The sequence below is a fragment of the Perissodus microlepis genome, chromosome 9 (assembly GCF_051167445.1).
Source record: "Perissodus microlepis isolate ML-2025 ecotype Zambia chromosome 9, ASM5116744v1, whole genome shotgun sequence".
NCBI lineage: Eukaryota > Metazoa > Chordata > Actinopteri > Cichliformes > Cichlidae > Perissodus > Perissodus microlepis.
In genome coordinates, this window is record NC_140469.1 from 13,390,308 (window position 1) to 13,406,805 (window position 16,498).

The following is a 16,498-nucleotide window of genomic DNA, read 5'->3' on the forward strand; positions in this document are numbered from 1 at the left end:
GTATCCCTTTGAAAAACTCGGGCTGGGTGACAAAAAAAGCAAGGGAGTCGCACAGTGTAGGTGCAAGCTAGTTTCCAACTTTTCAGGCTAAATAATGACTTTGGTCTCAGTGCACTGGTTATATTAAAGACAAAGACAAAGTTTGTCACATCCACGGTGTACATCAAATATAAAAAGAAATACCCTAGTTTCATTCTAGCACACATATACATATTTGATAAACAATTCTGTGGCTGCAGGAAAGTATAACAAGCCTCAGAGTGAGCAATTACGTGCCAACAACGCGATACGTTTCGGGGCTACCGTTGCCGTGTACGTTGAATTCACCATCCACTCGTAACACTTGAGTTGGTATGTTTAATGCCAACACAAAAAGTGTTGACAGCTACAGCTTGCACCAGTCATCTAAAAGATAGAAGTATCACGCAGGCAAAGACAGCATGATATTCAATTAAGAGTTTGAAATCCTTCTTTTGACGTGTTTCAAGTTTTCTTTGCTTGGCTTCCTGGAGTTGCAGAGCCAGAGGGAAGGAATGATGGGGAAATTCTGAGCTTTGGAGCTTTTGGTGTTTAGGAAACAACCCCGAGGATGTTTTCTATACTTAAACACAGTATCTTTGTGTAAACGTGTCAAAGTGACACAGTAAATAAATCAAAGCAAGGCAAACGCATGTGCACTTGCACATGAACACGCACACACATATAGAGGAGAGGCTTGATGTAGAATAAGAATGTAGCCCTTTCTGTTTGTGAAGATACAAACAGACACCATGGAGTCAAACTCTGTCAGGGGGCAAGCTTAATTTAAGTTAAGTTACTTGTGACTTAACTACTACGTAAGGGCATTCTTATATTGTTCTATATGTCCTTCCTGTGTAATACCACGTTCTTATTCCAATGTATTAAATATATATAATTAACACTCAACAAAAGCATGTAAAACCCATGTAGGTACAACGCTTGTATTGTTTACTCAGTCTGAATTGTGTGGTATTGATTGAGCTTACTTTTTACCAGCCTGGTGTAATTTTCACATAATTCAATAAAGATAAACACAGTGGTCGGCCGTGTATAATGGTACTGTAATTTTGCATGGTGCTTTTTTAAATCAGATGGTGCATATTTTCTGATGCTGCTTGAATTTAATGAAAAGAAAGAGAAGCTTTCCACACAGTACAAAGAAACTGACATTCTGTACAAACTCCAAGATAGATTTTTTGACCAAAATACTTACTAATTTGTTTTCTAATTCCGACCAACATCTCTGCTTCAAATAAAATAATTTTTATTTTTTGGTATAACAACATGGCCTTTTTTTTTTTTTTTTACTTTAGACTTTACTTGCTGGTACCAGGTTGGATCCCCTTACACCTTCAGAACAGCCTTAATTCTTCAAGGAATATATTCAACAACATGCTGGAAACACTAGTCAGAGATTTTGGTCTATATTGACATGACAGCATCACACAGCAGCTTCAGATTTGTGAGCTGCACATCCATATGAATCTGCAATTCCGCCACATCCAAAAGTGACTGCAGAAGCCATTTGAGTGTCATCGTCATGTTCAAGAAACCAGTTTGAGATGATTTGACAATGTGGTCTGTTACCCTGCTGGAAGCAGCCATCAGATCATGGCTATCTTGTGGTCACCAGTGCGAACCTTCAGTAGAAGGTAGGATGGATCCATGCGTCCATGTTCTTTATGCCACATCACAGAAGAAAAAAAAACTTCATTGTAGTCAATGTGTTTCACATCATCTATTGTTCACTTTCGGTGAGTCTACGCCTCAGTTTTCTATTCTTACCTAACAGCAGTGGCACCCGGTATGTTCTTCTGCTGCTGTAGACCATCTGCTTCAATGTTCAACATGCTGCATGTTTAGAAATCATCTTCTGTATTCAGTACTTTGGTTGAAACAAGTGGTTATTTACGATACTGCTGCCTTCCTATCAGCTTAAAGCAGCGTGGCCATTCTGCTCTGACCTCATCAACAAGACATTCATCTAGAGAACTGCTGTTGTGTTGGTTGTGTGGGAAAATCCCAGTAGATCAACAGTCTCTGAAATACTTAAATCACCTTTCTTTCCCTTTCTAATGCTTGGCTTGAATTTCAGCAGGTTGTCCTGACCATGTCTGCATCCTTAAATGCATGGAGTTCCTGCCATGCCATTTGCTAATCAGATATATGCGTTAAATGAGGAGTTGAGCAGGTAGACTTAAGAAAGCGGCTGGTGAGTACATCTAATGACTGGGTAAAGTCATCAATTAAAATAATTTACTATTTTAAGTATTACTCACTTGTGTCTGCACATTAGCTCTGAGATTTAACAGCTGATTGACAGATATTAGATGCCTGTTTTCTTTGCAGTCTCCCACCTCCCACTTGTTAGCTACTCTACAGATGTATAAGGTCAGGAAATTACAAAACTGTTGAAGCAGAAGGAAAATGCTCATGAGGGAAAATTAGTAATAAGAATACTATTAGATTTATTTAAGGACCTTTCTTACCCTCCCTTCATTACTTCAATGAACATTTGAAGCCATTTTCTGTCTCATATTTATTAAACTAAATTATTAATATCTGTACAGAACTTGCTCTGGCACAGAAGGTAGACAAGGTACCTCAGGTATCACACTTTATCATTTAAATCAGCTACTGCACTGACAAGTTTCACTCCTTGAAAGGGCATCAGGTAAACAGGCCTGTAGTTCTGACCTCGAGTGTGTGTGCTAGAAGCTAGAATGATTTATAGCATGAATTTGGCTGACACAGTGTTGTGCATTGAATGTCCCACAACACAGAGAGCCAGATTTCTCAAGCATCTTCATAGGCTGGGATGCTAATTTGAGTAAATGTGGCTCTGGATGGTCCTCCAACTGAGATTCAATAAAGCAGATACTAAGAGAAAAACAAATAAAGCAGACGCAGTCAATGTAACTTTCCTCTTTCTTTTTTTTTAAAGATCGAAACTGAGTAAATTTAGCTCTACATTGGGACCTAGACTGATTAAAACATCCTCTTAGTGTTTAGGGACACAGAATCAAAAGCTTGTAAGCAGCCCTCACAGTGTCCCTATCCATAACTTAATAAAAGACACCATAATTATGCGACACCCTGAGCCAGCTATAGAAACCAGATGACTTGTGCACATTTCCCAAAGACAGCATAATAAAACTTTGACACTTCATTTGGGAGACAAAAAGTAAAACAAACAGACACAACCCTGATTAAATCAGTTCATCCCTGAGTCACAGATATACACTGATTTAATCAAGACGAAGAGGCATGCCTCATACATTTTATACAGTGTGCATGTTTAATGGGATACTGCAGTTATGAGCAGCTTGAATGGTATGTGCTGGCTCTGGTGGCATAATCCCCAAATTTGTGAAACAGAAAAAAATGTAATTTAGTTCTGGTCATCATTTGTTTTTGGTGTGTAGCTTGCATACAAAACGTGAACCCCGTATGTGCTGATTGTGCCAAACGCTGAAACGAAGCACTTAACGAACCTGCGATTGCACGAAATATGTGTGGTGAGGATATTTGGCAAAAGTTGTAAACACTTCAATTACAGATGTAACTTGAACAAATAGCACTGGGCTTTTCGAAGGTTGCGTTCACCTTCATGTACAGGCGTCTGCGTTCATCAGTCGCTGGCGAATTGGAGCTGCGTTGACAAACGAGCTTAATTTACCTTCACTGAAGTAAGATTAATTGGAGGTGTCGAGGTATGAAGCAGCAAATGACAACACGCCTTTGGAATAATGACAAGAAGTAGGGAGAGTGTGTATGAGAGAGAGGTTTACTTAAGGTGTTACAAGGTGTCATCAGGAAGTGAGTGACTGTTAGTTGTTTGTCCCGAGGACCTCTCAAATAAACAACACTGGGGACTACGGAGAGAGTGGGGGAGGGGGTTAACACATGTCCCAAATGGCGGTCATTCAGCCTACTTGTAAACTCAATCATGTGAGAAGAGCATGAGAAAGTGGTTAGCATTGAGGGAAAACAATTTAGGAGCATCAAAAGAGATTCGCTCACTCTCATTCACAACAGCAAATTGGGGCACCATAAGAGCAGAGAAGTGTGTGTGTGTGTGTGTGTGTGTGCGCGCACGTATGTGTGTTCTCTTGAAGTGATTACTTAACAAAGAAACAAAGTGTTCAACACTTCAATCAAGGTGGAAGCAGACCAAGGAAAAGAACATTTTTGAGAAAGAACAGAAAATGAAGGGCTGGGCGAGGGGTGATTAGAAGAACTGGGAGACATTGTGCTCCCCTGCTGGCATAGTGTGGGTAAAATACTAGAGGTCTCCTTGTGTGTGTAGTGTTTAAAATGCAGCTTAAGAAAAGCTAGAGTGAGAAGAAATGCAAAAAAAAGAAATGCAAAAAAAAAAGAAAAACAAAAGAAAAAAATAGAAAAAGTGGAGGGGAAATTTTACATTTTACATTAGCATGTGGATGCTAAGGGCAAGTAGCTGGACCGGTAACTTTATTTACCTACAATACCTAAACGAATTGTGGGTGTTTTGTGTGTTTGTATATACTCACAGGTCTGAGTAGATATGCCAAGCTTTTACCCTGTATGATCAACAGTGGGAGTTGTGTCATTGACAGAGCGTGGTAGAGGGTTTCCACAGATGCCATGGCCTGGTCAAATCTGCCCGCCAGACCACCCAGTGTCACTATTGTATCCACCTGGAAGAGCGACGAGAGGTTAAGAAAACTCTGAAAAATGTTAGTGTTTGATAAAGCAGTCTGTGGCATGATGTTAGTGTTTGCTTTGCTTCAATTAACATGCCATCAGCAAAATGACAGATGTAGCTGTAGAAAACAAAATATGATTAAAAACAACTACAGTGCATGCATTTTGATCAAAATAAATCACACTTCCTGACTGACGCTATGTGATTTGGGGAAAAGATATGAATCATGAAAATATTATGAAATTTAGGGGTTTGTAAATGGAGGACTTGTACAAATGATCATGTTAGTTAGAATGACTGTAATTTGTCTGCTAACCAACACATTTCAAAGAACTTCTTAGTAAAATGAGTAATACCCAGCTATTTTCAAGAATGAACTATGGGAACAAGAAAGAAAACTGGAAGGACTCGTCTTCCCTCTGGTTCTACACCATTTCCCAACAAATGCCATTAAATTTGTCAAGCAGTATACGTTAAGTCAAAGAAACAAAAGAAGGGCATTTGGAGAGCAAAACACTTTAACAAGGCCAGTGCCCTATCTTGGCTTTATATAATTCTACTGATAGACAGACACACAAACAATAAAGAGAACAACAAGGCTTTCACCTTGGCAGAGAAACAAACACCAAGGAAAATAAAATGGAGAACAGATTAAAAAAAACAACTGAGCTGCACTATCTGTGTAGAAATGTGAAGAATTAAACCAAAGGTAGACAAAATTATTATCAAGAACTTGTTCAAAGCAAATAAATTGCTATTTCCTGGAACTTCAAAGTAACTTCAAAAAAGGTTTTTCTTAACTTTGGGGCAGGACTTTGCTATAGAACAATGTATACGGCTCTGAGCAGCTATATCCTCATACAAAGTCTCCAAGCAGTCAAGCACCAGTGCTGCCAGCCTTAACATCAGACAGAGTCTAAGGGGCAAAGGTGCTGTCACATCCTGACTGACCGTCACACCAACATGAAAAATGTTCCAATGAACCATCAATCATACACTCTTTGATGTTTGCACTTCAGCCACATACAGCATAGAAATACTAGGTAATACGAGCTATTACTATTTTCATTTTTCACCACCAGCGGATAGCTTGGGCTGCAGAACATTTGTGACATCCAAAACCAAATAATGTAAAGGCTATTTCTCTGTTTAACAATTTCTGACTTTAAGAATTTACAGTGAAGTGAAAAGAAAACTTTTCAACACCTTCAAACAAGCAAACACTTCGCACCTTTAGCCTTAACAAGGTACATTAAGCACATTTGTTTAACAAGAGAAAAAAAAAAATATATATATATACAGTTGCATAACTGTCCACCAGTGTCAGGCAAAGTCATGTTGAAATATTTGGCCACTTTTCCATACAAAATATGTTCAGCTTCAAGATGATTAATGGTTGCCTTAAATGTAGGGCTGGGTATCGTCACTGATTTCTAGAATCGATTCGATCCACGATTTGATTCAATCCGATTCTATTCAGTCAGAAATATTATAATTCTGATCACGTATCAGTGCATTTCCATATTTTTATTTCTATAAAAAGAAAGCTGAGACTTTCGAGACTTTATCAAAGGTGTAAGCATCACAGCAGATGCCTTTGTGTCAAAGTAACTGAGGATAAAATACAGAAAAACATGAAGGCAACTTTCTTGGCCTGGGATTTTATAAAAAATATTCTGCAGTAGATCAAAAACGAAAGAAAACCATTAATCAACATATGAACATTATGCTGCTGAAGTGAAGCAGAGCAAAGTTACAGCGGTTTTATTAGAGACACAGCTAAGCGTTTTGCAATTTTGCATAATTTTAAAAAGTTTAAATTTGTTCAGTAGCCTATTGAACAGCAGAAATGAGGCTTTCTTTTCGGAAGCAAGTAAAAGGAAAAAACACAGCGGTCGACAGCGCTGTAAACAACTTGTGTGTAATAAGCAAGCGAATAATGCAGAAAACAGATTTTTAGACGGGAAACTGTTCTTGAAGTACAGAGAGAGAGACAGCTAGCTCTGCATGAAATGTGATTTTATCGTGGTGGAAGCAAAACAGCAAAAGTAAGAGGGAATTCATGACGATGTTTATGTGAAGCGAATTTTGGATCTTCTTTTGCTGCTGGTTCAGTCAATATTGTTTGGAGAGAGATAAAACCTGCAGCTTCAGAATAAGCACAAAAAGGGCATAAACACGAAGCGCTGACCCGCTGAAACATTAGAATCAGCGAGCTGTCGGCTTTCAGCTTCAGCTGTCCCTTATATTCCCTGCAATATTTATTTTAAATTCAAATTCGGGCTTTAACTAGGCTGTTCCATAACCCTTCTTTCTTTTTTTCTTTTCAAACTATTCCTTAGCGGATATGAAAGTGTGCTTAGAATCATTATCCTATCCACTTCTTGTTCAACTTCAGCATGGAGACAGATGGCCTATTATCTTCAAGTAGTTTTGGATATGAAGCAGAATTCATAGATGATCAAAGACCAGTCCCTGAGGCGGTGAAACAAGCCCAAACTACAGCATTTCCACCACCATGTGTTCCAACTGCCATGAAATTATCCTAAAAGGCTGCCTTTGGTTTGTGCCCAAGTATCAACTGCCATTATAGCTTGGATTCATCTATCCACAGGTTATTATTTCAAAGGGCCTGCTCTTTGGCTTTGTTTTAATTTCCTAACTATTTTATTTTTTCTAATATAATTTTCATAAATGCAGGTTAATTTTTTTATAGTCTTTTCCCAGTTGCAGAAACACGCACATTTGAGACCAACTTTGCAGGAATTAATGTACCTGCGGATCCTGTGATACATTTTTCATGTTCTTCTTGCATCAGAAAGTTTGCTCCTGGGCTGAAGTTGCTAAAGCAACTAATGCTGCACAAATTGGGACATTTGAAATCTATGCTGCTTTTAGATGATATTCCTCAAAGTGGAATGCTTAATTTCCCAGGCTCCATACATACATAACCATTTTTTCTGAAGGCCTTGTATAAGTGTGCATCTGTGTCAAGCAGTAAAGCTGGGCAGGGAGTGCAGGAGATCTGAGAGAGTGAAGTGGTTACTTAAGTTGAGAAAAACTTGAAACAATTTTGTATATATTCTTATACATTTTTGTACACCACCAAAATGGATTTTAAATTAAACATAACAGGCCAACATGCACACTTTCAGCTTTAGCCTAAAGTGTTTACAAAAGTATAACATTAACTGTTTAAGAATCACAACCATTTTTATACAGTCATAATCACTCATTTTCAGAAGCTCAAAAGTAATCGGACAACTGACTGGCAAACAGTTTCATATACACGTGAGGTCTGTTCCCTTAATAACAAATTAAGCAGATAAAAGATCTGGAGCTGATTCTAAGTGTTGAATATGCATATGGAAGCAGTTTGCTGGAACTTTCAATATGAAGTCCAAAGATATATTGATGTAATTAAAGGTCATCATTAGCTTGAAAAACCTAAATAAACCCATCAGAGATATAGCAAACACATGATTTGGCCACAACAATGGCCAAATCAACAATCTGTTACATTCTTAGGAAAAAAGAAATGCAATGGTCATCTCAGCAGCACCAAGAGGTTTGAAAGACCAAGGGAGACAACTAAAGCAAATGATAACAATTAAACCAGGTCACTTATTTTTCCTGATGATACAACTATTGATAGAACTAGCAGACTTTTGATAGAAATCTCTGATCAGATGGATAATGACCCAAAGCATACTGCAAAAGCAACCCAAGAGTTGCTCAAAGAAAAGAAACTAGATTGACTGACTTAGCCATTGAAGATCTGACAAATGTTCCACCCAATGCAGCATGCTTTTCAATTATAAAATACACAACTGAATGCAACAAAGACACACAAACAAGTAACAAATGAAGGTAGCTGCAGTAAAGGCCAAGCAGAACATACGTCTTTAAAATTGGGGTAGTATGTATAAAATTAAAGCCGAGAGTCATAACTTCCAATGACATCTTTGGTTTTTTTTTTGTTAAATCCACTGTGGTAGCGTACAGAAGCACAGCTACTAAAAATGTGCATTTGTGTAAATACTGTAGATACGATTATAGACTTATTTTTTATATGTGCGCGTAGGGCTGTTCGATATAACGACATATATCGGATGACGATATAAAAACGTCTATCGTTTCATTTTACGCTATCGTTTGTTTCGTGGTGTCGCAAAATAAACTGTTTACGGCAATATTTTTTCATTGTTTTGATGGTCACTGTAGTGGCTATATTAATTTCTTGAAGTTCACTCTTTCTCTTATATTTAATATAACCACACTACGGACGGACAAGCGCCTGTTTTTATGCGTTGTCGTTAGCAACAATGATGGTAAAACCATCGCGTGTCCGCTTGTTTATTTTCCACATAAATCTTTCACAATAAAGCTCAAGATGGATACACACACACACACACACACACACACACACACACACACACACACACACACACACACACACACACTCATCCCCCCTCCCCCTCCAAACGCCTTCGACGCTTATTCCCCTCCGATGGATCAAGGAGACCAGCGCTTATGCTGCAGGGGTGGATGCACTGTCTACACTGGCTGTCTCTCACCCTTTACCCATCTCTGTTGCTTGTCATGTGTTTCTTTGGTGCATTAAGAGTTTTTTCATGTGCTATGTGCAGAGATGTTTTTTTTCTGTTCTCAAACTGATCTGCCTGTTGGAGCTCAGTCTGGGGGGAGTTATTTTTTTCTCCTTATCTTTCCTCATCTTGTGCATTTTCCATGTTATACCCCTCTGACCTGTCTTCCCCATGTGATGTTTGTGTAATGTATGTATGGTTGGAAGGGTAAGATGGCGCTGGCACGGCTGGCAGCCTTAACCCAATTTCCCTTGGGATGAATAAAGTATGATCAATCAATCAACCAATCAATCAATTAATCAATCAATCAAGATCCTGTTGAGACTTTTCAAAATAAACTGAATCACGTGAAAGAGTATGCAGAGTATTTACGGATGAGAAGCAAGAAAGAGCCGTCAGGTGCTAAAAAATAAACCTTATACTCAAACGTTAGAACAGGCTTTTCCCCGCAGCTCGCTGTGTAATAAATACTCACAAAGAAAACGGCGACCGTTACAACTTATGTCTAAAAATGTATAGTTTCATGCATCGGTTAAAACACTCGACTCCAGCTACATGACACGCAGCTGGAAACACTTCACACAAGTCGAGCTGCCCGAGATTCACAGAATTTACAGAAAATGTTACATTTTTGTGATTTATATCGTTATTGGGACGATAGATGTTTTATATCGGGATATGAGATTTTGGTCATATCGCACAGCCCTATGTGCGTGCATGCTTTGCCCATTTGTAATTACACTGCAGAAAACTACTGCAGTGTGCCTTTGTCAGCCAAAAAGCCCTTTTTTATTACCTTGTTTACTTGACAACAGTGCACTATTACTTCAGTGTATTCAATGTTCTTCATCACTTAAAGGAACTAAGCCATAACTTGTGCTTTAGTTCATAACAGGAGCACAAATTGCCAAACCAAATATGTCATAACTGACTTTCTCCCTCAGGAGTTGCAGTTAAAACAAAACAAAGTGCTGAGATTGAGGTTATTTCAACATCTGGCAGACGCCCCCACATGCAGAGACATCACCTAACTGTTAACAACACTTGGTAAACAAACTCCACTCTTAACATGATACAGATATTGTTACTCTGTGATTTTTCTTTGTGTTAACATATCGCAAGAATGAAACTGCTGAGCAAGTTAGCTTTTAGCAACCGTTACTCAAACCAGAGTCAAAAAAGGGCTGTTTTTATCTACATACCAATAGCCTACACATTTAATGTTTTATAGCACTACGCCCGTGTCAACCTGTGTGTCAAAGTGGATCATCTACACTCAATGACCAAGGTATACCTTGCTAGTACCGGGTTAGGCCCGCTTTTGCCTGTAGAACTGCCTTAATTCAGAGTTTTAGAATGGTACCTGCTGTTGTAGCTGATTTCCTTCAAAGTTAGATGTGTTTTGCATGTGTTTCTGCATATCTTTTAGAAAGTGGTTATTTGAGTTACTGTTGCCTTAATATCAACTTCTAGCAGTCTGGATATTCTCTTCTGACCTCTGGCATCAATAAGGCATTTTCACTCAGAGAACTGCTGCTCACTGGATATTTTCTCTCTTTCACACTATTCTCTGCAAAATCCCAGTAGATCAGCAGTTTATATGAAATACGCAGACCAGCCTGTTTCCTCCCCATTCTGATGCTCGGTTTCAACTTCAGCAACTTCAGTCTTTACCTAAATGCATAGAGTTTCTGCAATGTGTAATTAGGTGTATCTGACAAGGTGGCCAAAGAGCACGTGTGTTTTTGAACAACAGTGGAAGTCTGCAGGACAAAGTAAGGGGATTTGGAGATGTGAGACAATCTGTCATTACCACCTGTCACTTTTAGTGCAAATTATTATTCAATAATGAATCCACAGAACACTTATGTATTTTCTTATTTAAGTGTGACCTCTTACCTGCAACAGTAAAGCCCCAAATTCATCTGTGATGTCCTCCATACCCGTGTTATAGCTTAGTAAGAACACATGCCTTTATAATTGTTATGTACAAGAGTGCTCTGACAAAATCAGGGTTAGTTCTAAATTCTTGACACTGTGACAAAAATACAGGACACGAAATCTTAAAAAAATAACAAATACTGAAAAAAGAATGCAGAACAATGAGAAGAGGATGAAAAAAACAAAACATAACACTGTATTGTGTTTCAATGTCCAATGACACACCAGCTTGCTCAATCTTCGCTTTCCATCATCACTTCTGTTGTGGCAGCTACGCATATCAAAGACTACACAACTGTATGAATTTTTATTTGTTCATATTTCATGTTTGTTTACTAAAAACAAACCAGTAAGCGGAGCAAGGAAACTCTCATGGCTCAATGAAGAAAACTTCACAAGCTGATTTTATACATTTGGTCACTTCTCTTTACTGGTTGGCTAGGAGACGAGGAGTAAGCAAAAAAAGAAACAAACACAAAAAAACCCCACTTCCATTTATTAAGGATAACAACCAAAGAAAGACTAAAGAAAGTAAAAATGGGGGATTGAGAAGAAATGAGCTAACTAAACAGAGCTGTGAGAGGATAAACAGACCAGCAGACCTATCAGACTTTGGGACACACATACACATGTGCGCTTCTTAGAGAGGAAAACACATGTAAACAGCAATTGAATTCACACACAGAAGAACTAGCTGCCCACAAACACATTCACAGAGATACACACTTTTCAAAGCACTAACACACAAACATAACTACACATATATAAATATATATATATGTATGTAAACAAACACTAATCTACCCAGCATAATCCCATGGTAACATTTTTTTAGGGAGGATTTCAACCAACACAATATGAGATCAATTGAGTGCTAAGCTGTATGGAGGAAAAACATACGGGGGCTGATAGGGCGACTCTTCAAAGCCCAAACATCACAATGCCCAGTAATCTGCATATGTTATTACTTCATCTACATATATAATTCATTTAAATGAAAATCAGTGAATCTGAAAACAAAAGAATACGTATAAAACTATCATAAAAAAGTATTTTATATAACCCATGCCTATTCTAAGTGCTGAAAAGAACAAAAGGTCAAGTAAGAGTTATAGTGGGTAAAGAAAGATGGAAAAGCCTTGGGAAACAAACAGAAAAAGTCATCACCAGCAACTCTTACAGAGAGCCAAAAACTGATTGCCAGGCTCCTATCTCTTGCAGGCAAACAGACGGACAAACAGTGTGTGCCGGTTCAAAGGCAGATTACATATTAGCTGGGGGAGAAAAAAAAGAGCCCACGGAAAGGAAGGACAAAAGTATAGCTCCTCTTAAAGCCTGGCAGTGAGCAACAGAGTAAAAATGTGGCAACATGTGAATATGAGATGAATGGGTTTCTGTAGCTTAGCAATGTGAAGTGATTGGGATGCTAGTGTGTGATTGGAGCAACACTTATTATGCTGTTAAAAATTCTAGTAAAAGGACAAAAAGAAACAGAGAAAGGTCGAGAGGAAGGCAGAGTCAAAAGATAATGTTCTAGGACAGTGCTCATCTTAACAATCATCATTATTAGCATTTTTAAATTAAAAACTGTGCTGTTTACTAAATTACTAACATTATGGACATTCTGTTGGCATTTTGGGAGTCAGGCTGGAAACTGAATGAATCTCTGGATCGTGTTATTGTCTGCGTGTCTGGCTCTGCAGCAGCAAACTGGGCATGAGGCGCTGAGCAGCCTGTTTAGCTCATTTCAGAGTAGTGCATATCAGCTTGTTGGGAAATCTTTTTACACTTTGAAAAAGATCACAACAAAAGTGAAGTATTTCATATTTTAAGACAGCCAAATCTCACTTTGCATTTTCTGTGTAGGTGTAATGCTATTCCAATGATATTTTTCAGCAGCTATTTCTTCAGGGGACGTTGAGTGAGCATGGATGGTCTTTTCAGGCAAAGAGATTGTTTCATATCCATACACCCACACGCATTCACTACAGGGATTTGCCACAAGAAAACCGACAGTAAAACACTACTGACCTCTGAGCACCTGATCTTAAGTACCTGAAGACTGAATGCCTTACTTAAGGGCACAAAACTGAGGGAGACGTGAGCTTTGCTTATTTCTTTTACCCGGTGCTACATCTGCAGCCAGTTACTGTCATAAAAACTGTGATAAAGTGAAATAAAAAAAACAATTGTTTCTGAAAGTGATATGTAGATGAAATGTGACTTTAGTAAAGCAATATGGACTAAAGCATAGGCATTATGCTCATATGAACATTTTTAGCACAGGGGTACCTATCAAGCCCAATTATCGCCAAATAATCACCAAATAATACTATAGTTTGCTAATCTGATCACTGCAAACAACAGATTAGGATTTTATGCCCGTAATACTGCCCAATACATCTGCCCAACACGGACTTTGACCTTGGCATTAGGGGTATTTAGATAAGCTTTTGCCACCTGCATCCAGGACTTTATGCTGTCTTATAGGACTGGAGTTTAACAGTCATTTTGATAAATTCAGAAGAAAGTGTTTTCCAAAATGTCAAAGAATTCCTTTAAAATATAAACCATAAATATCAGAAGTAAGTCAGAACCATATATGAGCTGTGTGGCATTTACCTGTAGCTGTCGCTTCTGAATCTCCTCCACCATGATTGCAAGACATTTGGTGTAGTCCGTAAGATCCTGGTCAGCTGTTTCTATCAGCTTGCACCCCTACACACACACACAAATATCAATATATTAAAAAAAATCATAAAAAAAACAAGCAGGCAACAAAACACAATCCAACAGATGTACATAAACATAGATAGTGTAACAAATACCTAAGATAAGGGATAGGTGGATAAGAGAAAAACTGAAAGCGATAGGGAGATGGAGAGAGGTATAAATCAGTGTTTTACTGTTGTCTGGCTGTCTTTGGCTTGTGTTGCTGAATAATGTAGAGGTTCCAGTCAGTGGCCCTAAACTACAACAACCATGCTCCGGCTTACTTTCCTTCTGTCTCTTTCTCTCTCTCCACAGTGTCACTTTCCTCCAAAACACAGCGACTTTGCTACTTCACTGACACACACACACACACGCACACACACACGCACACACACGCAGTCATATCACAAACTTGTTCGCTGTGCTCTGTTTGATCCCATCCATCCTCCCTCTCCTCCCCTCCCCTCCTCTTCCACCAACCCCCCACCCCCCATCTCTCCCTCCCTCCCTTGCTGATGCTTTTCTGTTTTCTCCCTTCCATTTATGCAGAATTATTCACCGTTTGCAAGAAATCTCTGAAGGAACGGCTCGCATTTTCTCATATTTCTGCTTCAAAGGCATTACCATAACAGACTGCTTTTCTCTCACCCCCCCTTAAAAAAAAGGCATTTCTCTCTTTATTTTTTCAGACAACCTGTGTGATTTTTGTGAAAAGGGTCTAATATTACAGATAGCTACAGAGAGAGCTGGGGAAATCGTGAGAAGAGAAAAAAGGAGAGAGAAACAGCTGAAGGCATCAAATAATCTGTGATGGGTGCCTAATCATGTGTGTGTTGTGTGTACGTGTGATGATACCGAATCTGCATTTCAAACTGTAAACAGTGTGCATCAGTAGCATCTGATCAAAGTGACACAGCACAAAGATCGCACAGGCACTGTATTTTGTTTTCTCTAAGGTGTGGGTGTGTGTATGCATGTCTGACTTGCCCTGTATTAATTATTTATTGAACAGCGCTTGTGGGTTGACATTTTGCTTGCTATAAACAATGGAAAGTCCCCTTCATGAAATCATTTGCATTTTATTTTTATGACCTTGAATAGTTGAATCTAAATATGCCTACATGTACAAATTTCTTGCACAGTGAGGTACACAGGGAGTAAAGGCTACAACGAAGAATGTCAAAGGGGGACTCTGGAGAAGCACTGTCTTGTACCTGGACCGTGTTATGTTAAATCTGCAAACTTAGTCACCTACAAAAAATGCAGATTGCTTTGTCCATTTCCAATATCCTCATCCAAAGTTTAATCTTTATGTGTAGCTAACCCTTTTCAAATTTTATTTTTGTGCATTTATCCAGTTTCTAGTAGTTTTGTATGGATTTTTTTATCATTAGTATTATAATATTTCATGATCACTGATTAATGAAGACTTTTCAAAATATAGTGTTGATTTTTAGCAATGATTAATTTGAAAAAGTGAAGAAGATGCTCCTCCATCTAAGAATCCATCCTCTTAACTGTTAAGGCCTCAGTTAGGACTGATTGGCTGCCTTGCAATCACCGGTTACTTGAGTGTTCCCCTGAATGGTTGTGAGTGGTTGCTGGTAGTTGCAGTGAAATCACTTGATAAGCCCCACACATCCAGGCTCAAAGGCCAGTCAGTGACCCGGGTAACCACCGGTTGCTAGGGAAAAATGTATATTACCTGACTGGATGGTGAGTAAGTTGTTTGCTGTCACTACGTGGAATTAATAACAAAGAGGTGTACGGTGCAGCACTAAAAACCTCCCTGTGATTGTTTAGGTCTGTAACAGATTGCCACAGCTGCACAGCTGTAGCCTGTTGGAAAGATGCCGATGTGTCTGCAAACATTTGGCAACTATTCGCTAGGTGGTTGTGAAACTGTGAAGACTGCAAACTGGTAGTTTAGATTGTTTTTCTTACTGCTGAAACCAACATGTTTCGAAAGATCTAATATTTACTCTGAAGGTAAACGGGCTCTATTTCACGTTTGTGTTGCATTTCTTCGAGTTTCACTATTGCTCAGTGCTAAGTTTTTAAGTATTTGCAGACAAGTTGGCATTTTCCATGCAGACTATGGCTAACCGTGGCATTGTGCTAGCGACCCAAACAAATACAAGCACCCTATTTGCAACTGATTTCAACTAGCAACAGTCGACAATCTCCAAGAGTCACTTTCCAAGCATTCAGGGAATACACATTTTTCCCATGAGACAGGACATTGCTGAAATCATTCTCCAAGCTTGTGTGACCCAAGCGTTATCAAATTCAGGGTCGTGAAGGGACTGGAGACTATCGCTACTGAGACTGGGCAAGAGGTGTGGAACACCTACTGGTTAATTTTGAAAACATTTGTGTGGGATGTGATGTATGACTCCGAAAAAATTTAGTAAATGCGAGTGTGTGAGATTCAACCCAAAGATAAATTTGTATTTATAAATGCTAAGAGGCAAGTGCTCATAGAAATGATTACATTTTCCTTCAAATATAGGTCACCTGTGTCGTGCAC

At 38.8% G+C, this 16,498-nt stretch overlaps 1 protein-coding gene across 3 annotated transcripts in view; it reads right to left on the bottom strand.

The window, feature by feature from the left end:
• tpk1 (thiamin pyrophosphokinase 1) overlaps positions 1-16,498 on the bottom strand; it is an 80,954-nt gene that overhangs the window by 29,749 nt on the left and 34,707 nt on the right. For 2 of the 3 annotated variants that reach the window (XM_084939104.1, XM_084939105.1), the window contains exons 6-7: positions 13,879-13,974; positions 4,554-4,700 (exon numbers count right to left, since the gene is read on the bottom strand). In XM_084939104.1, coding sequence (XP_084795230.1) covers positions 4,554-4,700; positions 13,879-13,974 — 243 coding nt within the window. Of the gene's footprint in view, positions 1-4,553; positions 4,701-13,878; positions 13,975-16,498 lie in introns of those variants that run through there. The other variant, XR_014801276.1, reaches the window with a different exon arrangement.